The sequence below is a fragment of the Chroicocephalus ridibundus genome, chromosome Z (genome assembly GCF_963924245.1).
Source record: "Chroicocephalus ridibundus chromosome Z, bChrRid1.1, whole genome shotgun sequence".
Lineage (NCBI taxonomy): Eukaryota > Metazoa > Chordata > Aves > Charadriiformes > Laridae > Chroicocephalus > Chroicocephalus ridibundus.
Window position 1 is genome coordinate 36,175,649 of NC_086316.1, and position 26,698 is coordinate 36,202,346.

Sequence of the window (26,698 nt, forward strand, 5' to 3'; positions counted from 1 at the left end):
AATACATGGGAGAGGCTTTTTCTGTCTGTCTGCTTGCAAAGTATTCCTCTAATGTCAAATGGTCGAGGCCTGGAGTCTTTGCCCATGTTGTACCCTGCCCTTATTCATGATGGGCACAGTGGAGCTTAGCATTCCTGCAGGGTAGCACTCAGACTCTTGTCAGCGTGACCATTTTGAGTGGGAAGCACTGAAGGATCATTGCAATGGGATGTGCTGTAAACATGCAGCGAATCGTCAGCAAAGATGGTCAGAAATGTTCCAGGGGAACATGATACCCAGCCTGAAATGCTGATTAATCGAAAGCAGAACATTCTGTGGGAATGTGTCTGTTTTAACAAATCTTCTGACAAAACACAGGCACATCTCCAAACTCGCCTGCCAGGCAGGTTTCAGTCAAAAGCCTGCCCGGTTTCATGCCAGCTTGCCAACTCAGATCCTTAGCAGTCTGCCCAGCAGTCTGCTGGGGAGAAAAAATGCCAGGCCTTCAGACTTCCCAGTGCTAGGGCAGGCTGTTGAACAAAGTGCCTCAGCGCTGGGGCACCCTGGGCTTGCAGGCTGTCCATCACACAGCTAGACTGGTTACCAGCCTTAAAGGCTGCCTGCCCTGAGAAGGGCAAGAACAATGTTTGCCTGGGACTTCTGTAACAGAGGTGGTAAATGAGGGGTGAGGAGGAGTAGGGCTGGAAGAAAGATGGCAAAATACCCATTTCCTTTTGCCCTGGTTAGTCCTGCAGCTGACCCTATTTGGGAGGAGTTCCAGTTCTGGATCTGATACCCATTGAGGAGGGGGTCACGAAATCGGCTCAATTACTTGGACTCCTATCGATCAAAGTGTCTATGTATGCAAAAAAGTGTTTCAACTTTTTTTTTCCTCTAAGCTTAGGTTAACTTCTTTCTGTGCTGGGGAGGATATGCAGCAGAGCCCTTTTTGTCATATGGTGGGCCTGTACTAAGCCCAGTTTACTGATGTGTACTATAGAGTGGCTGCATTGCGTGTGGATAGTAGACCAAGTTCTTCTCAGGAGCAGCGGACTCACCATGCACCTGCTGTTCTGCACAGGTCTGTGATTGCCCCAGGAAACATCCCAAGTGTTAGTGGCAATTCAAACAACATGTCTCTATCAGGTTTTGTGGGTTTTTTTCCCCTCAATAACAAGTCAGGAACATGAAAGGGAATAGGACATATATTGGGTGAGTTATTCTGGAAGTGGTAGTCTATCTTTATTTGCAACTTTGGGGCCTCTTACTGTCTCTATCCTTTAAAGGATATGCTCTTGACATGTAATAGAAAAGAATACAGGAACAGGTTGCCCAGAGAGGTGGTGGTGGCCTCGTGCCTGCAGACATTCAAGGCCAGGCTTGATGAGGCTCTGAGCAATCTGATATAGTTAAAGATGTTCCAGTTTACTGCAGGAGGGTTGGACTAGATGACCTATAAGGGTCCCTTCCAACACAAACATTCTATGATTCTAATATGAAGGAGATACACAAAGGCTGATGGGTAGTAGTGGGCTTCTGTCACTCAGCTCCCCATTGCCTGCTGCCCATTGATCCCAAGTTTTCCATAGACGAACAAGTTGTGCAAGCTGGTTATCCACGGGCCTGGGGTAGGAATGAGGGCTGAGAACCTGTGGCTGAGAAAATGGTCTTGCTAAACACTTCTTAAACTTTTCTTTTTAGTAGGTTTATTGGGTTTGTTTTTTTTTTTTCTATTCTGTCAGGGAACAGATTTTATTCTAAGAATAATACCTGAGGAACAATAAACAAAGATGGCAAAGTGGGGATTTGGATGAAACGTGTTTTCAACCATTTTACTGCATTCCCATTAGCAGCCACTGGAACTAACACCAGTTCATCTCCATGAAAACTGTTGACAGAAAGCTAAAACAGATTTTTGTTAGAGAATAATACGTCAGCCTGGAAGGAATTGTCCATGTTTATTCTTTTGAGACTTGACAACATTCATTTATGGCTATTTAGCCCAAGCAGAGTTTATCTTTGGTACTCTAGCCAGGAGTACAGCTGCATCAACTACCTTAGCTGACTTTTGTATCAAAACTGCTTCCTCAGCTCACATAGCTCAAGACGGCATGTCTTGTGCCTTCAAGACATATACTCAGTTTAAAAGGGAAAAGGCTCATGTTTGAGAAGACTATTTGTACCAAGGAAATAACATTTTTCTTCTCACACATTTTGAGTGAAGCACAAGTAAAATCAAATTAAAAACACTGCCTTAGAACTTCCAAGGACTATGGAGACAAATTCTAGGCTTATTTTCACCAATTGCAACAGGTGACATTTGGGATTTGGCCTCGAAAAAGAAACAATCTCTTACCCTTTCCATGTTTACTCACTGTTAAACACCATCAGGAAGTCTTGCTTCATTGATCCCTTATTTTCCTCAGATTTTTTCCAGGGACATTTGAAAGAATATTTAGTTTGCAGATCTTTTTGTACTCTTCATCACCAGCAGTGGAAGCCTGATCACCTTGACCTAATTCTGGACCATGGTTCTTTCACCACTCGGTAAAGAGTTCACAGCTAGTGGTTCACACCTCAAACACAAAACCATGCAGCTACATCAGGTTTTGCCTCTGGGCAAACACCAGCTCTCCTCAGCTCTGTCCTTCTCCCTGTGTGGTGTCTCCTTCTCTGTTTGAATATGAGGAAAGGCACCTCAGAAGCTAATTTAACAAATCTTGAGAAAATTTTCCTATAGGATGCATCGTCACTAGCAGACATAAGGGACAGATTCCGCTATGTTCCAAAGGGAGGTTGAGTGGCTTTCAAGAGCGTGTGCCACGTGCAGGCAGTAACAACGGGACAGCAGGGAAAAAACTCCATCCCTTTAGTTTGTTGCCCCATTCCTTCTTGGCCTGCCACAGCTCAGCTTTTAGAGTTAATTCAAATAATTTCTCTAGTTGCTCTAACATAAAAATATTTCACTGGAATATTGGATGGCTAGCAATACTAGGTAAAGCTAGCTTGCCACCAGCGCTGCAGGTTTTTTTAAACTATTACTTGACTTATGGCATTATTTCAAACCTTTGCCCTGTGTTTCAGGCAACTCAACGTAAAAGCAGGATTACAGTCAAGCTTAACATTTTCCGGTGTTGCTATGACTTATGTTAGCAGCAGCTCTGAAGTCGTAAATGAATGAATTTTTCTGGAGAGAAGATACTTGTAACGCTGTAAGTGTTGCAACCACACAGGTGTACGGAACATTAAATGAGGATTTCCTTTTCTCTAGTTCCAGTTTAATTTCACAACAGATTTTATCCACGTCTATCTGTTCCAACATAAGAGATTTGTACTGAATATTGCTGAGGGATTGGTGTTTATGCATGAAGAACAAGGGCATGGTAGTTGAAATAGATTAACACACTAGACTTTCATCTCCTATCTAAAGGAAAGGCACAGTCATTAACAGACAAGATATCTCTGAAATAGCTTTGTTTACAGACTGCTAAGCCTTACTGGCTTCATTGGACTACATATTCTCCAACCCCACTCTTTTACTACATTCAGATCATTTTTGCATTTGCCATCTGTTTCTTGCATGAAACACAATGAGGAAAACTATGTATGCATTATTGTGGAAGTCTCCATCATACTTTTTTTTAAAAAACTATTTTTGAGCTAGCTAATAAGTAGGTTTTTGCATGTGGTGCTCTAGAAGGGAAAGAGGGTTGTTCAGGACAGAATCAATACAACATGTCTGCACAAATCCATGATGACTATCTATTTATCCCAGTTAAAAAAGGATGTTCTTCAGAGTCCAGTCCATCCCACTCTGCATAAACTGTCCTTGAAGTAAGTAATGAGACACAGATACCCTTCTCCCATGTCCTGATGGCTACGCTATAAAAGGCAGGCTCACTTTTACACATTGTGTCTGCTCTGACTTTTAAACTCTTTTTTTGCATATTAGGCCACTTTCTACCCACCCTCCTGGATGCCAGTTTTAGAACTCTGCAGTCCAAGAGTTAGGAAGTCATCAGTGCAACAGGGGTTTATAACAGCAGTGGTTAGTAGAGATTGTGTATCAGACAAAGCCCTGCTCTGGACTTGGGTATAAGAGTTCCCAGTTTCCCACATATCTAGGTCTCAGCTGGACTCATTTGCAAGAAGGGCACCTCACTGCTGCATGCACATAGGGAAAAACTTTAGTCATCTGAGCACATTAAGGGTGAAAAGGAATGATGGCAATGTTATTTGTAGTCCTCCAAGGTTACCAAGTAGCTGAGCAGAGAATTTCAGGAGGAAAAGTTTGAATTAAGCCACCTGACTGGCTTTAAATGGTGAAGTCCATGCAACAACAGCTGTTGAACAACCAGGAGCATGTTTTTCAGTGATCCCTGCTAAGGGTGTTTTCCAGAGTCTACAGTCCTTGAGAGAGAGGGTCTAAGACTAAGAATTATATTCCATTCTCTCACAATTAGCCTGCCCAGTGCTTGCACAGCTTTAACGTACAATAACCATAAAACAGTAGCACAGACATCCCCTGCATAAAACAAAAGCTTCTTCTTGTCTTTCCGCTAATCATTGCTGTGTGACAAACTTTTTATAGCCCTTGATGTCCTTAAGTTTACTACTCAATTTTCACTTCAATAGAACATATTTCCAACTATTTTGCAAAGCATAGTGGCTTCAACAAATGACTCACTGATAATTACTGTCATAGGAGAGCCAACTGCTCGGTATTTTAATATGTATTTTACTATTCTTAGTTGTTATGGTGGCTGTAAAAATCCATCATGCGATGGTTGCTCTCAGCATCACTCCTCAAAGCACAATATCACAGAAAAATATCTGTCCTCAGTGTCTGTCTGCCTTCAGTGGTCAAGCATACTACACTTCCAAATATTTTGGTGAAAATCAAGTAAGGTACATTTCTTATAGATTTAGTACTGTCACTTAAGTATGGATTACTCACAAATGTAAATCCTCAAAGACAGTGGGATGACTAATGTGAACAAAGATTAAATGCCAAGACCAAGTCTCATATGTATATAAGAAATGACTACAAAAAAAAACATCCCACGGGTTTCTTTACACACCTCTCACCTTGGAGTATGACAAATGAAGCAGAAAAGTAGATAACTGGAAAAGTAGTGGTAAATAGTGTTAGGTCACACCTAAAAAATTCTGCCTAAGAGTTTTGACTTTTCCTTGTCTTGTTCTGCTGGAGACCAGGCAGTGAAGTTTTTGATTTGTATCATCATTTTTGAGTAATCTCATTTAAATGACTAAATGAGTCAGTCTTCGTGTTAACTCTGTCATTTGAGTAACTTTTATGCAAGACTATTTTATTTTGTTTTGGAGATACAATTGCTCATATCCATGTGGACAGAAAACTATCTTAAAGGGAAAAACGTGAAAATGTTGGGGTTGTTTTCTTCTGTGTCAGAAAGCTTAATTTGCTGGGGCTTTAGACTAGAATCTGTCAGCAACTGCTTCAGTTACTGTAGACCAAGAGAGCCTCTAGACATGAGGGATTTTCGGGTCCTCTCTAGTAGAAATGTTCTTACTTCTCAAGAAATCATCACTTTGCCTCAGAAATCCTGCAAATAATTGGTCTGTCTCATTTAATTGGAATGATTCAAATGTCATCAGCAAGGCAGCTCTGAGTAACTTCACATTTCAAACCTCCCTGGTCTTTGGCAATCTCTGAGCAAGGTGCCATGAAGCTGGAACTTAGCGTGCTGCCTGGTGAGTTTGTTTCACCACAGGCTGGAAACAGCTGTTCCTGGTGGCGTTCACTTGTCTCTCTCCTGTGCTGTTGGCCACAAGAAACTGCTGATCTCCCTACGTGTGTGTCATCTCTCCCTCCGTTTCAAATGTGTGTGGGTGCCCTGCCTTCTCAGTCACTGCAGTGTGCTTGCTGCTTTCCTTCTCCAGTGCTTTTATGTGGTGCACTCCAGATTTCCTACTCATCATGTCTGCTGCTCAGTCATACGTAGAGGGAAGCTAGGATTCATCCTTTCTTTTTTTTTTTTTCCGAGGGATATTCATAGCATTTCCCACTTTCTGTATACATACTACACACTTCATAAAATGGTACATTTTCACATTCTTGACAGCTTTCCAGTTACTTTTTTTCTGTCCAATCTTGAAAATGAATGGCAATACATGTTTCTACATTCCACAGGAACCTCAGAGTTTTAGTTATGGCAGGGTTATCTGCATTAGCAGCCTATGTGTTCATTAATTAAAGAACCATTTGAAAATACTTCTCTTTCTGTTTAAAATATTCAGGTGAAATCAGATACTTCCTTCAGTCCTGAAGATATTGCTGTTCTCTAAATCATCTCTGAATCTAAGTAAAGCAACATGCTAGTGGCTCTGCAGGCAGAATTGCTACCTCTGTCCTAAGAAATAGAACAATTTTGTTTGCTTTTAGACACATCTGAAATATTTGAACATCACAACCTTCTAACTTTTGTGCTTGCTTTACATTGTAGTTCTGCTTAAGATTATGAAAGCCATTCAGAGTTTTGCTTTTGCACTTTCATGTTGCATGAAGGTTATGAATGACCCATCAATCTTAAGTTGGCTGTTGTAGTGCAAAAGTATCACGTAAATTTTCTTTATTTAGTCCATGCACTTATTGTGCAATTTTTGGTGTTTCTTCACATTTAACAGCTCCAGTAAACATTGCCTCACTTATGTCTGCGTAAGTTACAATGTGACCATCTATTTCTCTTGGGTTTGCTTTCAGCAAGAGTACATTACAGCACAAATATTTTTCCAGTACAGTTTCCACAAATGTTCCCAGACACATGGAAGTATTTTGATTAATACTTTGAACTGTAGTCAAATGACTTGCCTTTTTCTTTAATGTATTTTATTTCTGGCTTTGATCTTTATAAATCACAATATCATCTATTTTATGGAACTTTCACTACTACTCATCTTGAGCAGGAAGCCCTGGAGGACTTGGTTAGTATTAAACATTTTTGAACACTGATCACATTAAATATATAAAAAGATTGGTGAATATTTTTCTGCATCCCTATTTTCTGCATATTGCATTTCTATTTAGTAAACCTCCTGCAGATATAAAGAATGTAATGCAAGTAAATCAAGGATTATAGCAGAAGTCGACATATCTTTATTTAATTCCAGTTTGTGTGCCTGTGTATACACACACATATATAAAAAAATCATTAAAATATGTTTAATAGATCATAATCTCAAAAAGTATTTTTTATTCTTGTTTTCCTCAAATTATATGTTATTTCAATTGTCAACTATAATAAATGTGAGGAATTAAAGCCTTTCCTCTTTGGAAGCACTGGGACTTTTACTGTCAACTTCAACAGATTCTGATTTTCAGGGTGGGTCATACTCAAAGTTTGTATTACAGAAAGCCCAAGAGGCATGGCCACAAGTGAATGCAAAGGAGTCAATCACTTTTACAGATGACAGTCATTAGTTTCTGCTGTATTTTTGTTAATTACTTCTCCAGTGTCCCTTTTCTAGACCCTCCATGTAGTACTATGACTCAGTATAGGCTCAGCAATACTCATTAAGCCAAAATCAGGGATGGTGTTAAGAGGGTTCGAGTCATGTAGTAATAAATACCGATGAATCTAAAGGAGCTGAAGTTAATAATGTGCCATCTAAAAGCAAGTATAAATCCTACCATGCTAGAGTCAGCTGAGAATTTCGCTAAAGATCTTCATGACCTACTTCATCCCTCTGGTAGGAAAATCAGCAGAGGTGGATAATCATAGAAAGATTCTCTTTTTAGAGTTTTCCCAAAAGCCTTAGACTCCCTTTGTGCAGAATGCTGGCTATGGCTTTCATCCATGCTATTTTTTTTCTGTACCTCAGGAGAGAAGGAAAAGTGATGAATATGTTCCTTCTGCCACATCAGCATTCAGCCCTCTATCTCACCTTATCCTTGGATTTGCCAAGTGCCCGCAGTAAGGTTTGGAGAGTAAGAACAGGTTTTGATGTAGAAAGTTTTGACTCTCCTGACCTCCACAGAGTAGAAGTGATGTGAAATATAGAAATTATCTTTGTTATGAAACTGGGAGAAAGATCAGGTCTGGTTTTATGGCTGATTATAATTATTGACAAACATATAATAACCAAATAGGTGACCAAACTCCATCTGAAATATTATTTCCAGGACTGTTCACCCACTTAGGAAGGATATTATTGCCTTGGAGTCTTCTTTCTATATTTCAAGAATCTAAGTTATGCAGGCAGATTTGAGTTACTGCATTTATTTTTTCTAGATACGAGATTTAAAGTTGTTGAAAGCATATGCCCAAGGCATATACAATCCTGGACATATATTTTCTGTGGTGAAAACAGCATGTACCTTTCCATTTAGAAAATTGCCTGAAGTTTGGGGATTTACTTTAGTTTTTGACAGTCCTGGTGACTCTTGGTGCATTGTATTAGCACAATATGCATAGTATCAGGCATAATGTGTGCGGCACAAGTTTCCTCACATAGGTTCTCCAGTGTTCCTAAGACCTTAAGTAGACCACCAATATTTATGAGCAAGTAGGTCTTCAAGCTTATTGCAAGAGCTCACGTCCAAAGTCCCCAGTAGCATGCCAACTGTCTTTGCATATATGTGCATCCACTGGCAAGCAGAAGCACGGCAAAAAAACAGATGGAGGCAGCAATTGATCTCTTGAACTGGGGCTGCTTTTGAGTCCCCTTTCCAGTCATTTTGGGCCCCATAGTCTGTTGCCATTAACAAGGCTCCATATCTAGATATTAAAACACAGAAGGAAGAGAAAATTGATGCCAGTAAAGGTTGTTAGGGTTGCATAACAAATAATCTGAGGAGATACATACAAATGAATTCAAGGCACTTGGATTTATTGTGGAGGGATGGTATGGGTAAGGGTGATAAAAGATTGAGGGCTGAGATAAACCAAAAAGTATTCAGTGAATTCTTCTGATGTCTAAATTTGCTTTCTGTTAGGTTTGCTTTGCTCCAGAGGGCTACCTCTGCTGACATATAAATATGGGATGACAGAGTAATATAACAGGGCTATGTTAGTGAGGACTGCGCTATTCTGGTAAGTGTGTTTAACAGGAAGAAATCAGGAATCATTCATGTTCTGGAACTAGGATTTAATAAAGAATTTTTTTTGTTGTCTCCATAAATTTGACTCGTGAAGGAAATAAGAGAGGGAGTGACAAACCACCTGCAAAGAAAAAAAAATGAAGATACATATTGCACACTTGATCAAACGCCTGTGCATTCAAACACATTCTGAGAGAACTGGATTTCTTGCTGGCCATGTGTCATTTTCTAAAGGGGAGGTTAAACAAGGGTCAAGACAGCACAAGGCTCTGTTATTGAATCTCCGCCCTTTGTAGTGCCCTGCAAAAAGAAGTCGGGCCCGCAGGTGCGGGAGAGGTGGGGGACTGCAGGCAGGCACCGCCCGGCGCCGGGGGAGGGTGGCCCCGAGAGGACCAGGGGCAGGGCGAGCGACTTTCTCCAAAACGCGACCTCGCTTTTGAGCAGCCTTTCCGCGCTGCCGCCTCGGGGCTGAGGGCAGAGATGAAGCCGGCGGAAGAAATAGTCAAAATCCTTCACCCTTGACGGTCGGTGAAGGCGAGCAGCGGCCGGCGCAAGCCTTGCAGCCCGCGGTACGAGGTGCCAACCGACGTACTAGCGGGGAGCACGCCCAGCGCGGAGCCGGGCCGCCGCCAGCGGGCTCCTTCCCCTCTTTTACGTTTCCCCTCCCTGTAACGATTATTATTACTGTTTTCCGCGCGTCAAAAGACGAAGGGCGATGCGCCGGCGGATGAACCGTACGCGTGGCTCAGGCGGCAAGTACGTGCCCCCGGACCGCGGCTCCCGGCTCTGCTGCAATCTCTCCGAGACCACACCGCTCCCGCCGGGGCTGAGGGAGCGATTTTTACACGCCATACAGAGACGACCTGATGACGCCACGCACCAGGGCGGCGGTAAGGCTGCCAGAGCCCACCCCGGCCCCCCCGCTCCCTCTTGCCCCGGCAGCGCCAGCCCCCGCGGTGAGTGGGGTGCCGGCCGCGGACGCTGCGCCCCTGCGGAGGCTGCGCAGGGCGAGCGCCCCCCTGCGCGCTGCCGCGGGGCGCCGCCGCCGTTACGTAAGTGACGACGCCCCCCGCGCTGCTCAACCCCCCGCCCCGCGCCGCCCCCCACCCCGCCGGCGGTTATGCAATCGCCAGCACACAGACCTACTGTACCACACACCGCCCCGCGCCCCGCCCCGCCCCGCCCCCGGCCGCTGCCATTGGCCATCCTCCGGCAGCGCCCGGCGCCGATTGGGGCGGCGCGGCCGCCCGTCACGGCGCGGCGCGGCTGGCATGCGGGCTATGAGCCCCGCGCCGCGCAGCCCTGACCTACTAACACACATCCCTCCGCGCCGCCGCCGCACGCTTCCCGCCCGGCCGCTCCGCTGCTGCTTGCACAGCACAGCGCAGCACCGCACCTCCTCATCTCACCACCGCCCGCCTCTCCTTACCCGCGGCCCGGCGCGGGGCGGGGGATGCTCGGCGCCCCGCGGTGCGCTGCAGGTAGGAAGGCGCGCGTCCGCGGGTATGAAGTTGGGGTGTCCGCCCGCCGCGCCGCACTTCGGCTGGGGGCGGCGGTTGCGTAAGGCTAGCCCAGCCGGCTCCCGCGGGCGGGGAGGGGTCCGCCGAGCCGGGCGGCTCTTCGTGCTGGTGGGCGGCTCGGCGGAGGGGTGGTGGCGCGGGAGGCAGCCCGGAAGATGATGCCCGCCGAGCGCTTTCCCTCGCGGGGGATACTCGTTAACGCTGCGCCCTGCAACCGCCCCCCCACCCCCCCCACCCCCCCCGCTTCTCCCCAGGGCGAGCCCGGGGCAGCGCCGCCGGAGCCGCTCTCCCGCGTTGCATAATGTGCTGGGGGGTAGCGGGCTGCCGCGGCGGCCGCCGTGCGGGGTGGAGGGCCGGGTCCCGAGCGCCAAACCGCACCGCGGCCCCCAAGGCACCGGGAACCGCCTGACTGCCGGAGCCTGCCGGCGAGATCCCCCCCTTCCCCGGGCGGCGCTGGGGTATGTTGCCCGCGGGCTAGCAGGATTAATGGCAGCGGCCCGTCCCTCCGCCGTGCGGGGCTGCGCCTGCCCCAGCCCTTTCCGTCACTTTTGTCGCTGTTTTTCAGGCGCTGCGGGACCGATCGCATAATAGTTCCTGGAAATGTTGCATTATGTAACCACAGAATTCGCTGGCAGCCGGGCTGGGAAGAGGGAGCTAATTATGCGATTTTATAATCTCGCTTCAAAGAAACTAGGACAATCTCGCCCTGAAAAAAAGCCCCAAACCCCCTGTAGCTGTGACAGATTTTGTTAAAGTGCGTTTAATAGGGGAAGTAGACAACTGGGTAAGTGGGGAGGCAAGGCGCGCTCGCCGTCTGCGTGTCGGGTGCCTTAAAACGAGATTTGTGTCGGTCTATATTTAGCCCCATCGCATTTTAGCAATTGTGGCTTCATGTGCTATTTCTGGTCTTTTCTCCAGAGCTGTGCGTGTAAGACGTTCGAGGCCATTTGCTCGGATTTTTAACTCCACGCCTTCAGAGACGGTTTTGATAAGGCTGTATTTTTAGGAAGGCATTTCGCCCAGACGCTGAGCCATCTCTCTCCGGTACGGGCTTTCACTTGTCGTTTCTTTTTTTTTTAAAAAAAAGGGGGGTGGGGTGCGTGGCGGACAACGACGTTTAATTTAAGGGAGGAAGGCGTTTAGGAGATGTCAGCCGCGCCGGAGGAGCGAGGTAGAGCCGTCCCGCCCGTGCCCTGACGACCGCGGCGGGCGGAAGGCCAGGTGCCGCCGGGCCCCCGGGGCGGGCAGCGGAGCCGGGCCCTCGGGGCAGCCGCCAGCACCGCAAGTAGGTCAGTGTGACAGTCCCGATGGGGAGCGGAGCCGGTACGCAGAGCCCGATCGCGCGCCCACCTTCCCCCCCGACTCGGGCTTGCCGGGGGTCGCCGTCTCCCCAGCGGCCGCTGGGAGCCGTTGGTGGCCGTTGGGGCGCGGCGGCGGCGCGGCGGCGGGCGAGCGAGGGCTGGGGGCGCTGGCGCTCCCCCTCAGCCCTTTGTTCTGGGCTGGGGCGGCGGCGGCGGGCGGTTATGTGGGGGGGGGAGCGGCGGGTTGATAGCGCGGCGGGGCCGTGCCGAGGGGGGGAGCGGGCCGGGCCGCCATGCGCCGCCGGTCACGTAGTGGGCCGCGGAGCCGGGCAGCCTTTGTGGCGGGCCCCGCGGAGCGTCCCTATTCCCCCCGCCCCGCGCCTTGTCCCACCGTGGCCTGCAGGCAGGGAGTGCCAGACAAAGGGGCGCAGGTAGGCATGAGGTTGACTCGCACACCCCCACGAGTATTTTCGTCGTTTTCCTTACGTAACGAACTGCAGCAGCAACAACAACAAAAAAAAATGGCCATTGCCCAATTCTGTTATTTTGCCAAGTCACTTCGGCGTTGCAGTGTCAAAAGCTATGGCTGGATGTCCTGTACTCTGGGGTCAGCTTGTGATCTGTGCTTGATGGGAGCATGGCTTGAAACTTGCTGGTGATAGCTTGGCTTTCAAGGTGAGGTGATCTTTGTGTGCGACTAAAACGATCTTCTAAGTAGATGAAACCAACATTTTGTGACCAAAACCTCCAGACTCTAAATTGAGTACCACAACCGCTATCTTACCTGCCATAGGTAGTAGCAGCAAAGTATTTTAAAATAATGTGGTATTCTTGATAACATGCATGAAGTCTTCTGCCACTTGATTGTTGGGGTCAAGTACAGCTTTGATTGTGAAGCTGTCTTGAAGTTACTGTTGTGTTAAAAACAACAAACAACCCTCTTCCCCCCCCCCCCCCCTTTTCCTTGTAACTTGAATGATTGCACTCAATTTCATTGTGTTCACTCCTGTGTATGTAACCTACTTTGAGTCATCTTTGCACTCCTCAATAATTAATTCAATCCAGAGCCTTGTTAAAAGTATTGCTATATGCATCGCTTTTACGGTCCTCATTCAATCAAAATGTAGACTTTGATGGAAAACTTGAATGAACAAGGATTCGGGTTTTGGTCCAAAGACCTGATTTTAAACCAACAAGTTCAAGGATTACTGAATAAAGATCCATAATATCATTGGCACTAACAATTATTGTTATCAAAGTTCTCATGTTACAGATGTCTTTGACTGTTGAAGTTCTAACACTCTTCAGAATGATCTGCCTCTACTTTCCATTTTTATTTACTTTATATTTTTCACTCATTGTAGTCTCCAAAGGACTCTTAACTAGCTTTTAAAATATCCAGCTTCCTGGATTTGACTTCAAAGACTCAAGTTTCTGTTGTGGTGTTTGGGTTGGTTTTTTTGGTGGTTTTTTTGTTTGTTTTTTTTTTTTTTTTTTTTAAGGAACTGATCTAAAAGGTGTCAAAAAGCTTAGAGTCCTCCTATGAGCAATATGAACTTATATGACCTCCTCACAGCTTATCTCATCCTAAGAAGGAACAGTATTTGCCCATGCTTTGGCCAAAATTTGTAGAACATACAGACATTGTTTTTATTGCAATAAAGTCCAAATGGAGTCTGTGAAAGATACCGGTAACATGCTGCTTTTTTCAATCTTGTATCTTCAAATAAAACTCATAAATAAAATAAACCTTTAGCTCATTTTAAATTGACTTATTTTAACAAATAGTTATGCAAACTAGCCTTATGCAATCATTTTTTCCAGACAGCAATCTCACTGCTGTTATAACATCACTATGATGCAATAATAGGAACAATAAAATCCTCTGTTTGAGTCTTATTACACACTGTTAAGCAATGTATCTGACTCATCAGCTTAATTGACTCTTCTAGGTGACCTTGCCATGATCATTACAGCCAGTTATGAGATATAAATGTGCTTAGGATATGTAATAGAAAAAAAATGCAAATAGATGGCCAATTCCTGCTGCTGGTTCTAAAAGAAAATGACAGTTGATTTCTGTGTTTTACAGTATTTTACAGTGTTTGAAAATAACAAAACGTGGGTTTTTTTTTTTTTAAAAAAAGGTATGTGTAACTGTCTAATACTGATGCTAAACATGACTGTCAAAAATAAGATTGTGTAAGCAAGGGCATACTTGGACTTGGCTCAAAATGTGATAGAAGCAACGTTCTTAAAAACTGGTTGTATTAAAAGGTAAATCTGAAATGAATTATTATTAAGACCTCCTTAGATATCCTGTTTTTTTCCTAATTCACATGTTGCCTTGATCCATGTCCAAATTAGCATACTATAAGACTGAATCTCGTGACAGATATTACACAAATCTATTTTTGATCAGAAAGAGTGCCATATTAAAGATAGGGTTGTTTTTCCCCCTTTCTTGAGTTGCTCTATCTAAGCCTAATTTTTGTGGAGTATTTGAATAATTAAACAGTTTTTGCCACAGAGGTGGCTGCACAGCAGTTAGCAGCATAGGTGTCAGTGCTATGACACCACCTATTTCAAGTGGAACACAACCTGGTAAAGAAAATGGTGCTCTGCATAGGCAGGGGTTTTCCTGCCTGGACCATCTCACAGAATCTGAGCTCTAAAAATTGCTGTTTCTCTGTTGTGTTTGCAGTGAATGGTAGATACCAAGGTTTTACAGGCAGTGTTTGTTTTACATATTTGTACTTCAGTTGTTATATAACAAGATGCATGTTTAGAGCATCAGCTGGGATTAATTGACATAATTCTACTGCCTTTAAATAGTGCTATGTAAATTTAGGTCATCTGAAGGTCTGGTCCCTGATTGGCATTTTAAGAACACAGTTCAATAATAGAAAGCCATTTGTTGTCAGAATAATTAACATTTGATTTTGGGTTTGTTTTTTTTTTTATGGTTCGTAACTAGGGGAAGGCTGAGACTGTATTTCCAGAACATTGTTACTCTTAAGTTAGAGCTTTTTGCAGTCTAGTTTTTTCCTGCTGTCACATAGTTATTGAAATGAGAAGCATACTGTCATAGTACTGTAACTTCAGTAACCATTGTTTCTAATGGGGTTTTATTAAAAATATGTGAAAGTGAAGTGATATTTAAAATGGCATGATTTATGTACACATGCTATATATATAAAAAGTGTGTATATATATATATAATTAAATGTTTACGCAAGTTATATACACATTTCCTTTGTTTCTCAGTTTTAAAGTTTTTCCTGGCACTTTGAGTAATGTTAGATTTTATTCCCTCTGCTCCTCCCACCTCCCCCTTAAATCAGAGCAGTAAACGGCTTGTGTTGGAAAAATTGAACAGCTCTAATAGAACCATACTGTCTTCCTAAGGAAATGGAAGAAAATATAGGTCAAATTTAACCTGTTAACCTTGACCTTTTTGGGCAAAAGCTAGCTTTAACATATGTTTCATGCTATCCAAATAATAATTTTATTTGCATAATTTGTGTAATTTACCTTTGGGAAACAGGCTGTACTTTAATGAGTTAATTTGTAGTTATTAAGATAAACAGTAACTTAAGTAATTTTCCTAACAATGAAAGCCTTTTATAAAAATTATATATGACATCAACTTTCTGGGTACAGCTTGGAGGTGGATAATATGAAAGTCCAATAGTGTTCCAAGTTCCATGACGATCTCATTAGTTTTTTTTATATTTGATTGGAAAGTGTCATAATAAATGATTTTTGATGTTCCCAATGGACTATATTGTGTAGACATCTTCCATTTTTTTGTTTCAATAAGATGATCAACATTTTAGCAAAAATGGGTCATCTTGTACAAAGCTATCATCATCAGTGTTCCACTGACCTAATTACATGTTGATCCTGAAACCGTAAGCACTTAAGATGCCCGTGAAGTTGTAAGAAAAGGGAACTGTGTACAGAAGCAATAGTTCTCTATTGCTCCATGCTGTTGTAATGGAGTCACAGTCTGAGTGCAACTATATAATGGCACTGAGTTCAACTATATAATGTCAGTAATTGGTGGTAACATTTGTAGTGTAAATGCTTTTCCCCTTTGTGACTGTGGATAACCTGTTCATCATACCATAAAATGCAGTCACCTAGTTTTTTCGAGAAAGTTTGAACTTTATTCACTCCACATTGCCTAGACCCTCTTGCCTGCAAATCTACCTTAGGGATAGATAATATCACTCTTCCAGTGGAGCCAACACTAAAGCTTTTCTTCAACAGGAACATAATTTTACTAATGGTGCTAGATAAAAGGCAAGAAAAAGTAGGTTGAAGGATTTCAGTGGAGTTTGGAATGGGGCCTCATCCTCTGTTGGAGAGGACTTGTGAGTCATGATAGACCTGAGAGGTGCACAATTTCATGGCATAATTTTTGTCTGTGAAGAGCAGTAGGGGTGGAGTGGCTCCAGAGTATTTCATCAGTGTTAAGGCACGCTGTGTATTCACCACCTAGGCTTAAACTCAGAGTCCTGTCCGAGATAGATTGATATTTTTTTCTACACCTCATATAAGTCTCGAGACAGATAGCAAGCGTTTTTAAAACACCCTGAAGACAAAGTGAAAACTATATTCTTCAGTTTTTTGAAGTTTGGAATGCAAACTGGTTATTTTTGTATCTATGAGCAGGTTCTACAATAGCACTTCTGGTATGTAGACAGGTTTTCAAAATAGATAACCTGTGACAGAATGCTAGCAATAATATAATTAATGATACCTGTACGAAGTGTGGACAACAACAGCTAAAAACATGCACAGACACATATCAATATGAGCTTTTATTGTTTTTCTGCAGTTTGCCATATAGTGGTTATGGTGATAGAGGCATGGTTCTTTTTAGAACAAAAAGTTGTACTTAGCCGTTATTTTTTTCCATTTTTGAAGGACTGAGAGAGAAATTTTTTGAATGCATGGTGATACAAAAGCAAATTGTGTTTGAGCATCCAACTGCTAGAAATTGGATTTAATTTAGTTTCATAGAATCACTATCAAAATCTTAGAGCAATAGAATTAAACAATTAGTTATCTCATTCTAGAATATGTTTGAAAAATTACGCATGGAGATAGCATGAATTATTTTGCTAAATATAAATAATACACAGTTAGTCTGTGGGGAAACATAGTACATGGGGAGGCCCACATGCATATTCTACAGTAGAAATTACTTATGTAATTAAATTACACAGAAGAGAGAGAGGAAAGATTGTGGCCCTGTCCTTCAACTTTTTGAAACATTTCCATTATTACAGTGTGAATACACAAATCCCCAGGATCTTTATGTACTATTTTGATGAAATCAGATTACTTAAGTATTTTTTGAAGTCTATGGATAAATTAACTTTTCATGATTTCTGCATACATCATTTCTTGCTTCTGTAGCATGAGTTCTGCACAACAGTCTCAGTAATGCTTGGATCTGGGATTGTATCCTGCTTTTATTGAAGCCAATGGCAAAATTGCTGTGGGAGCAAGACTGGGTATGTAATTAAGTCAATAGGGTTGACTGTTATTACATTGTTGAATTGGTACTCAATGCCATTAACATCAAACAACCCCCCAAAAAAAATCTTTAACAATGACTAATGTAAGGCAGTATTAAATGTTGGGTTTATAACACTTTATGAGGGAGTGATAAAACAATTGAAAAATTAATCATAAGGGAAAACATTGGAATTTGAAATATAGTCAGAGGAATCATTACAGTTTATTAATTTATGTGTAAATACTGATGTTTTCCAGTGGAATTATAAAATGCAAGTGAAGTGAAATGGCTGGTTTCACTGAAGGCATTTTGTCATTATCATCAGATGGAATTTAATTTGTTTACAGACTCAGCATTGGGCTGATCCGCATGGAAAAGTATTAACAAACAAGGGCTTTGACTCCTGTTTGTAAAGCAGAAATTCCAGCTACCATGACAAAAGTGCTCAAGGAAGATGTGGGAAGAGCTAAAGATTTATTGTTGTTTTGTTAGTTCACTAGAGTAATGGCATTAGAACTAACTACATAAATAGCAAACCAGTAGGACTATGTCAATGGGTTACATGTCTGTCTTGACAGCTTTACTGGTGGACTCAGAGAGCAAAGTTGAATACTGCATGTAAAAACATGGTTGGTTTTGGTGCACACTTAATTTTGCTGTAGACTTGCATGCTACTTACGTTCTGTCTGTGTCAGGAACGATGTGTACAGCAGGAAGACTGGCCAAAACAAGAGTTATCAGTGCTATAGTAAGCAGATTGTACACTGGGATGGCTCAAACTGCAGAATACCTGTGGAACAAAGGACTTGAATTTCACAGGTTGTTGTGTTGTTGCAGCTCAGTGCCTGTGTTGGGCAGGAGATTACGTTTTGACGTGTGATTGAGGTTTTGCTGATACGTAGATAGATGGTCATACTGATGAACTATGCCAGTAGCCCACCTTCATTTAGAAAAAGGAAACAAACCACAAACTAACAATGTTTTGCTAATTATCATTATTAGTATTTTTCCTAGATTACAACACCTAGATTTGGTGTTGGAAAAACACCAAGGCAGGATCACTTTGAGCTGGAGACCATACAGATAGACACAAAGTCATAGTTCTTATCCTGAAACAGTCTTGTTCTGGACTAAACACGCTGCTTCTGTATTGTGTGGAAATGAAAGATTGGAATATAAGAGGTATAGTTTCATTCTTCTAAAATATGCACAAATCCTATGTTTACGAGTACTTCCTTGCTGTTGCTACTGTTTCAAGTAAGTGTAGGTGTTTCAGGGTATATGGCAGATAAATATATAGAAAATAAAGATGTATGCATGTTAGTATCCCTTTTCTAAAAGAATAAATATCTTTATTTGTTTTTTAGTGTTGCTCTCTAGTACTGTTAAATTCAGTAAGACACCTGTATTAGTAAGGCCCCGAAATTTCATAAAAGTTGTTTTGAACCCTTTGACCAGTGAGATTTGGATGAGAGGCGTACTGAGACAAATGATGATTTCATAGGTATTCAGTACATGCTATACTGCTTCCTGCTGTGTGCCATAGGAGGTGCACACATTTCCTCAGAAACACGTAAGTCGTTAATGATACAAGTGAATACAGTGATTGTAGTATATCAAGACAATTACGTATCAATAGCTGTGCATTCCCAATGCTACAGAATAATGAAATAAAACTCCAGTATTACTCTTTTAAGGTAAAGTCATGTTACAGAGTGGCTTTGTCTTTTTTTTTATTTTTAAATTATGTGTGTTCAACAATGATTATTTTTTTTAAAGCAATGGGTTGCATTAGCTTTAAAATGATATGCATATTAATTAAACTATTGATTGCATCTATCAGTGAAACGGGCAGAATGGCTATAGAGCTTCTTCACAAATCAAATTGTACTGAATGTTTGGACAAACTGATATTACTTAGTTCTGGGGCTTATTTTTGTTTTTAAATTTGATCCAGCTCCTATTTAACTTGACAGGAAACTCCCTTTGACTTCAATTTGAATTTTGGATCAGGATCTAACTGTGTAATTGCTTGTATATTGGAGGTATATTTCTCCTCTATAAACATGGCAATTCATAGAGCTGCTTTTGTACTACAGTGTTAGATGCTGTCTTTGGTGTGGCTGGCTTCTAACTCTATTTTCCATTAAGGCTGTATTATCGAAGACAAATAGTTACACGTCAGTAATTAACCATGTATTTTAGGAATTTCTACTTAGCTGTTCTATTAAATGTGTTAATTTTTCATGACAGAAGGGTTGGCATGGTTTGATGGAACAGAAACCAGCTTGAAACCTGAGTCTTTATGACCCTGCTTAATTGTTGTTACATCACTCACTCCTCTGCCTTCTGGAAAAAGCAAGAGAAACTGGCAGAATACAATTCATTAATTCTTTTATAACTTTCCCAACTGATAATGTTAAAATTAGTTTCATTAGTTATTGTAAAAACGTTCCCAATAAATAGTGACGTTAATCTGAAGTGGCTGATTTTTTGTTTGTTTGTTTTACATGCAAGAATCATTGCTGACTGATAGTCAGTTCTATAAAAGCACTTGGCATACTAACATTTATTTTACCAGGAACGTGACTGACTGTGGAAAATGAGTTATTTAGAAGCTGTATCTGAGATCAAGACCAACTGATCTTATGAGAATATTTTTGCATTAATAGGGACTAAATAAAACAAAGTCCAATTTAAATGCTAAGTTCAATTTTCATGATTAAAATGTCTGAAGTTAAAGCTTAAGCTAGTTTTCATTAGTTAATGGTGAGACTTTTAGATCTAAACTTCCACTTTAATGCAAACACTGTTTTCTAAAGGTGCACATGCCTCAATGGTATTAAACTTTGATCTAATAAGACTATTTTTCAAATGCAAATTATTAATTAAATGTTATTTCTCTAATGTATTTTTCAATACCAATTTAAAAGTTTTCTTTGTAAGAAAAAAAATTAAATAATACATTTTTTTTTTCTTCTCAATAGTTTTTAATAGTTAGGTATTTGCCCAAATTATATGTGTGCATTTACTAGTTTGAATAGATATGATTGATCAAAAAGGCATTTTAAAATTCCAAGTGTGTGTGTATAAGCATTTGTATATAGATATATATCTCTATCTATTTTTTCTATAGGATGCAAAAATAATAATTAAATCTTTAATAGCTTTAATGGATAGTGGTGTTATTTCGGACAACAGAAAGCATTCCAGCTTTCCTAAATCAGCTTATGTTATTTTTAATCCATGCAGGACCCAAATATGTAGCGTTTCTAAATCACACACCACAGCTGTTTTTAGAAGAGATGCTTTAATGTGGAAGAACAAGATACTTTCCAGTGCTGCTCATCAACATGCCTGGTGTCCTGCAGTGTTAAATGTGTTGGAGGTTTAGGTTGGCTAGTGATATCATGGAAAATTCTGTGACAACATTACTGTAGGATCAAATATTTTTTTAATTGATTTTTCCTTGGATCGTACTGCATTTGTTTTGGAAGCAAATCTGCTACCTAGGTATCATAAAGGTTAGAATCTCAGTTGTTTCAGTGTTGAGCTATTGTCATACTAAAGCAGGTGTAATGAACCAAATTCTGGTCTAAGCTTTTTATCAAAAGCTACTTTTGCATGTCCTGAACAAGCAATTCCTAAATAGTAATCAAATTCTCTATTTATTCCAGATTTTTAAGAAGATTCCCATTCCCTCTGCCAAGAAAATTCATTCTAGACACTTCTGTCTGAGAATATGAAAGAAAAGGAAGAATGTGTGTGGATTTAAAATTACTGTATTTATCAAGTTGTTGTGGAGTGAAAAGTACAGGGGAAATAGCTTGCTCTGTTGCTTCTTGTAGATCTACTACAAATTGTTTCTGATGCAGCTAAGAAAAATGCAGACCCTTAAAAAGGAACACGGACCTATTGACACAAGTAGCAATGTCGACAAAATTATGGTACTTAAGTCTACTTTATCAGAAGTGTCTGAAGAATTATCTACAAATGAAGATATGCTACTTACTGAAGCAAGTAGTGGAAAAAGCAAATCTTCAGCTTGCCGGAGAAAGCGAGAATTCATTCCAGATGAAAAGAAAGATGCTATGTATTGGGAGAAAAGGCGGAAAAATAATGAAGCTGCCAAAAGATCTCGTGAAAAACGACGACTGAATGACCTTGTCTTAGAGAACAAACTAATTGCACTGGGAGAGGAGAACGCCACTTTGAAGGCGGAGCTGCTCTCATTGAAGCTAAAATTTGGTTTAATTAGTTCTGCAGCCTATGCCCAAGAGATACAGAAACTCAGTAGCTCAACAACTGTGTATTTCCAAGACTATCAGAGTTCCAAATCAAATATTAACTCATTTGTAGATGAACATGAACCATCTATAGTTGGTAGCAGTTGTATTTCTGTCATTAAACATTCTCCTCAAAGCTCAATGTCCGATGTGTCTGAAATATCATCTGTAGAGCATACTCAACCAAGTCGTATACAAAGCAACTGCAGAAGTCCTGAAAACAAGTTCCAGATTATAAAACAGGAGCCCGTGGAATTAGAGAGAGAGCAAAGAGATGACAGAGCTTCATATAAAGCATCCATATATCCAAACTACATGGGAGCTACCTTTAACATGTACTCACATTCTCCTCCTCTCTTGCAAGTTAATAGGTCATCCAGTAATTCCCCCAGAACATCAGAAACTGATGATGGTGTAGTTGGAAAGTCATCTGATGGAGAAGATGAGCAGCAGGTTCCTAAGGGTCCAATCCATTCCCCAGTTGAGCATAAAAATGTTCATGCAACAGTTAAAGTTCCAGAAGTGAATTCTTCAGCTTTGCCTCACAAGCTTCGAATTAAAGCCAAAGCGATGCAAGTTAAAGTGGAAGCGATGGATAATGACTATGATGCAACACAGAAATTGTCATCACCCATTGACATGTCCTCAAAAAGACATTTTGAGCTTGAAAAACACAGTGCGCAAAACTTGGTGCATTCTTCTCACACTCCTTTCTCGGTTCAAGTGACTAATATCCAAGACTGGTCACTTAAACCAGAACTTTGGCATCAGAAAGAACTCAATGTAAAAATTCAGAGTGGTTGCAAAACTGGAGTTGTTGAAATAAAAGACAATATCTACAATGTCTCTGAGTCAGAGAACCTGTATTTGAAGCAGGGCATAGCAAACTTATCTGCAGAGGTTGCTTCACTTAAAAGACTTATAACTACACAACAAATCTCTGCATCAGACTCTGGTTAAGTTACTACTGAATAAAGGCTTGTTGTTTTAAAGGATGTCATTTGCAGTAGATCAATATGTTTTGTATTATGCTGAATTTTCACTGGACTTGTGATGTCATTTCACTGTAATGTTCACATAATGTCTGATTGGTGTCCTTTTGTGCACAAATTACTATGAAGAATAGGTTGTGTTATGATCACTATGCCTTGTGTATAGTCAAGTAGCCTGTACAAAGGCTGTATATAGTGAACTTTATTTTCTTTTTGTTCTACTACAAAGCGTGCAAGTTACCAGTTACAATAAAATATTGGTGACAAACACAGAACATCTACTCCAGTTCAGTTGATTTTATGAACTTGTAAATAAGTTGTTAATTAAAAACTGGCTTTTTCTTACACTGTGTTCAACTTCACTTACGTGTTTGGTTTTTACAGCCTAACAACCAAATTACAATTTACAATGTGTAATCCTTCTGGCCACCTTTTTCCTTAATATGTTTTTTTAGAAGAGAATAGAAATAAAGTGAATATTTATAAATGAAACAGTACCAATTTATAGCCTTAGCCTTCTGTAACTTATTTATTAGTAGAAGTTAACCAAAAACCATGCAAATTTTAACCCTACTGGGTTCTAATATCAACAACCTTTTTTTCTCCTATCTCAGATGAGACAGTAATGAGTTTCCTGAATGGTTTATTGTGGTGAACCATGTTTTCAATATTATAACTTGGTGTTTTAGATTAAATTAGTTAAGTTGGATTTATGCATCTGCAAAGTTTTCAGAGCCTTGCAGTGACAGAATTGGACACAACCATCTTTGTCAAGGGGTGGCTTGTGTGTTCAAGGGGTGCAAGCTTGGAAAGAAGTATGCACAAAGGCTGCACAGAAGGGTCTGTCCCTCTTGCGTACCATGGTTCTTTCCACAGCAGGCTGTTGGCCACCTGCAGGTGAAGGATAAGGCTACTGGATCTGTAAACTCTGAGTTCAGCTAGGCAAATATCTACAGAAGGGGCAGGCAGTGGTAGTAACGGAGTTAGATGAGACCATCTGCTAAGTTCATTCCCAGTGTGGGACATAATGCAGCTGTAAGTACAAAGCAAGACTTACCACCTATTTGGCCTTGATTTCAATGGCTTAGTTAACTGAACTGGAACACCCTGGCTCACTACAGGGTATTTTGCAAGAACTTCTTAATCTAAAATAGAGACTATGTGAAGAACTGAGCAACCAAGATAGTACTAGCCCCTCGTGATTTCTGCAGATGATAAGTTCTTCACTTGATGACTGGGCAGGGCTGCAGTGCTCTGTGTCTTTGAGAAGAGCCATTGAACCATGGAGACTAGAACTGCATCACATATCCTTGGTTTGGCTTACCGAAGTCTTTCATTTTAAAATTAAAAATAATTTATAAATAGAGCATAGACTTGGCAGAGGTTCTTTTCATGATACTTCCCCCTTCTTTTAACATCCTAATAAATCAGACTAACAAGCTTTTTCTGAAAAGCCTTTTTATTAATCACCATACTGTATAATAAATGGAACCTTTCCATAGGCTTAAAATACTAATTAAGAAAACAATATGTAGGTATTGTTTTTTAAATTCATACTTGACTTGAGTGAGAGGAAGTTTGTCAATTTTTTGGGGATATGAAGAGGAGTCTGAGTCACTCCTGACAGCTCTGAAGCTTGGTCCAGCAGTCAAGGCAATGGCAAAACTCCCTGATGTCAGCAAGGCCAGGATTTGATTCTGTACCTTTTCAGGAGCTGATGATTCACAGCCATGTACTGGGAGGACCTTGGCACAGAAATCACTGGTACTTTCTGAGCTTTTTTGAGCCTTCTAACTGCTGTGCTGTATTTGTGGCATTCAGAGTTAATAAACTGTTATTCTTTTTTCATGCCTTAATAATACAATAGACCCCATAGTTGGGCTCTGTATGTATTTGGTAATTACTATAGATGACATTTCAATGTTACTGAAAATAAGCTCAGGATTATTGCATGAAATGTAAAAATTTGCATTGAATGATGGGGATATGAGACACGAGGCAGTGATTGCTACTGTCTCTGCTTGCTAAGTATCTTCTGTAAGCAACAATAAAATTCTTTAAATATTTTGCATATTATTTATCACATGTAATGTGTTCAAGGAGAGGACTTAAAACTCTCAGTGTTGCCATCTGTGTAAGCCTAGATCTATTGGGTTTTTTTCCATTTCTTGTTACAGTTGTTTGTCATAATGGAAGAATGTTGTCCTCTTTCTAGCTCATATATTTTGTGTATCTGTTTTGTGCAATTAATACTTAACAGTAATGATGTAGTTAATTTGTTGAAGGATGTCATTGCAAGAAAGTTATAGCATGGAGCTTAGGAGCACAATCAGATGTTATTTATACTTCCTTTATACCTTAGTGTTATGCTTCATTTGAAGAAAGAAATAAATAATTTGTCTTTTGTTCAAAACCAGATCTAATTACAACATGACTTTCTGTTATGTTCATTGTCCTACTCCAATACAGAGGTTTTAGCTGCAGTTGATGACAAGTCTTCCTGTGCTGAAGTTATGATTTCTGCAGCTAATATTTGGAATATCTTCCACAGGCGTTGTGAAGTTACAAAACGCAGGAGTGTGGGCCATACATACAAAGCCCTGTTGTTCTTGGCTTACAGTTTCAAACTGGCCAGACAAAACCTCAACTGCTCAACTGCAGTAAAGGTGGTGTAGATGGCCTCCTTACACAGAGACCCTCACCCTCCTCACCTGTCTTTAGCACACTTTCCTTCAGCACATGGTACCGGGAAAGACAGAGAGTCACACTGATGGTGGCAGGGAGGGAGAGAGCTCAGTGGGACTCTGCTCCTCTGCTCCAGCTTTCAGCTGGTACATCATTACATATGAGTATGATCGGAGGAGCTGGAAATGGGGTAGCCGTGCCCTTCCAGCCTGCCTTCCCTGTGCTGTAGAAAACAGAACGAGTCTTCATGGAAATAACATCCTTGTCTGGTCTATTGGTCTCTCCACTGGAGATCAGAAGGTTGGTTTGAGCACAAAATGGGCTTTACTTAAGAGCGTATAAACTGGTATCACAACCTTGAAGTTATAAAAACACTTGTAAGGTCAGTGATTAACTGACAAAACAATGTAAAACATGCTGAAAGTGGAATCTTTGTCATGCGAAGGAACATAGTTGACTAGAAAGTAACAAAAATAACTAGTGTTTCAAATGAGAATGTTAAGGAAAACCACATACAGAAACTGGGAACTCCAGAGACTTATCAATATAAATTGTCATTTTTCATGGGAACACAGGAATTACCATGCTACATCAGTTCGGCTAGTTCTGAACCTTGCCTGTGATAATCGTTAGTATGAAGAGCTTCATGGAATGTTTTAAGAAAAGTCCATGGCAAATAAGTGTTGATTGGCGAAGTAAGTTTTTTCCTAGTGACATCAACTGGGGGCTAATCAACACTGTGAAGTGTGAGTCCTCTGTTAAATCTGCCTAACTTAATTATGTATAAACACAGTCATATATCCTCATATTCTATCAACACCTCTATTTTGGTAGGTACAAAGATTGAATGTCAATATGCCCATACATATACCAAGCCCATACATTACAACTTTCTGGATCCCTCAACTTCAGTAAAACTTATATATTGCATGGGATATATTTAAATTTTATTAATATTCTGTACAGCCAAATATCCCCTTGTTCATGAATAGGAGACAGGTAACTGGCAATTCCTGGTTAACCTTTTTTATGATTTTGGGTGTTTTCATTAAGGCCCTTATGTCCATGTAAGCAGTTAATGAGACTAAAAAAGACCATTTATGTTCTGTAGAACTTAACAGAAAAGTAAAATCGCACCACAAACACATTTCTGAAATTTTATTAAAATACCAACTTTCAAAAGTCTTTTCCACTTGCTAATACATAAATACGCTGTTGAACATAAGCAGTGTGCAATGAATTTAGCAGAAAACTCACAGAGAATCCAATTAATATGGCCTTTATTAACAATATATTTTTTTAAAAATACTTTTACAGTTTATT

General features: G+C 41.0%; 1 protein-coding gene across 7 annotated transcripts; it reads left to right on the plus strand.

Annotated features, from left to right (window-relative positions):
* The first annotated feature begins 9,928 nt into the window (after positions 1-9,928).
* Positions 9,929-25,103, plus strand: NFIL3 (nuclear factor, interleukin 3 regulated). Of its 7 annotated transcripts, none has more exons than XM_063321492.1 (4): positions 10,286-10,539; positions 11,144-11,362; positions 11,497-11,622; positions 21,090-25,103. In XM_063321492.1, exon 4 carries the CDS (start codon positions 21,282-21,284, stop codon positions 22,656-22,658), a length of 1,377 nt encoding a protein of 458 aa, XP_063177562.1. In that variant the 5' UTR covers positions 10,286-10,539; positions 11,144-11,362; positions 11,497-11,622; positions 21,090-21,281; the 3' UTR covers positions 22,659-25,103. The 7 variants fall into 7 exon arrangements, with proteins under 7 accessions (XP_063177564.1, XP_063177562.1, XP_063177561.1 ...); XM_063321493.1 differs by lacking the exon at positions 10,286-10,539 and adding an exon at positions 10,575-11,036; XM_063321494.1 differs by lacking the exons at positions 10,286-10,539; positions 11,144-11,362 and adding an exon at positions 9,929-9,948.
* Positions 25,104-26,698: the final 1,595 nt, after the last annotated feature.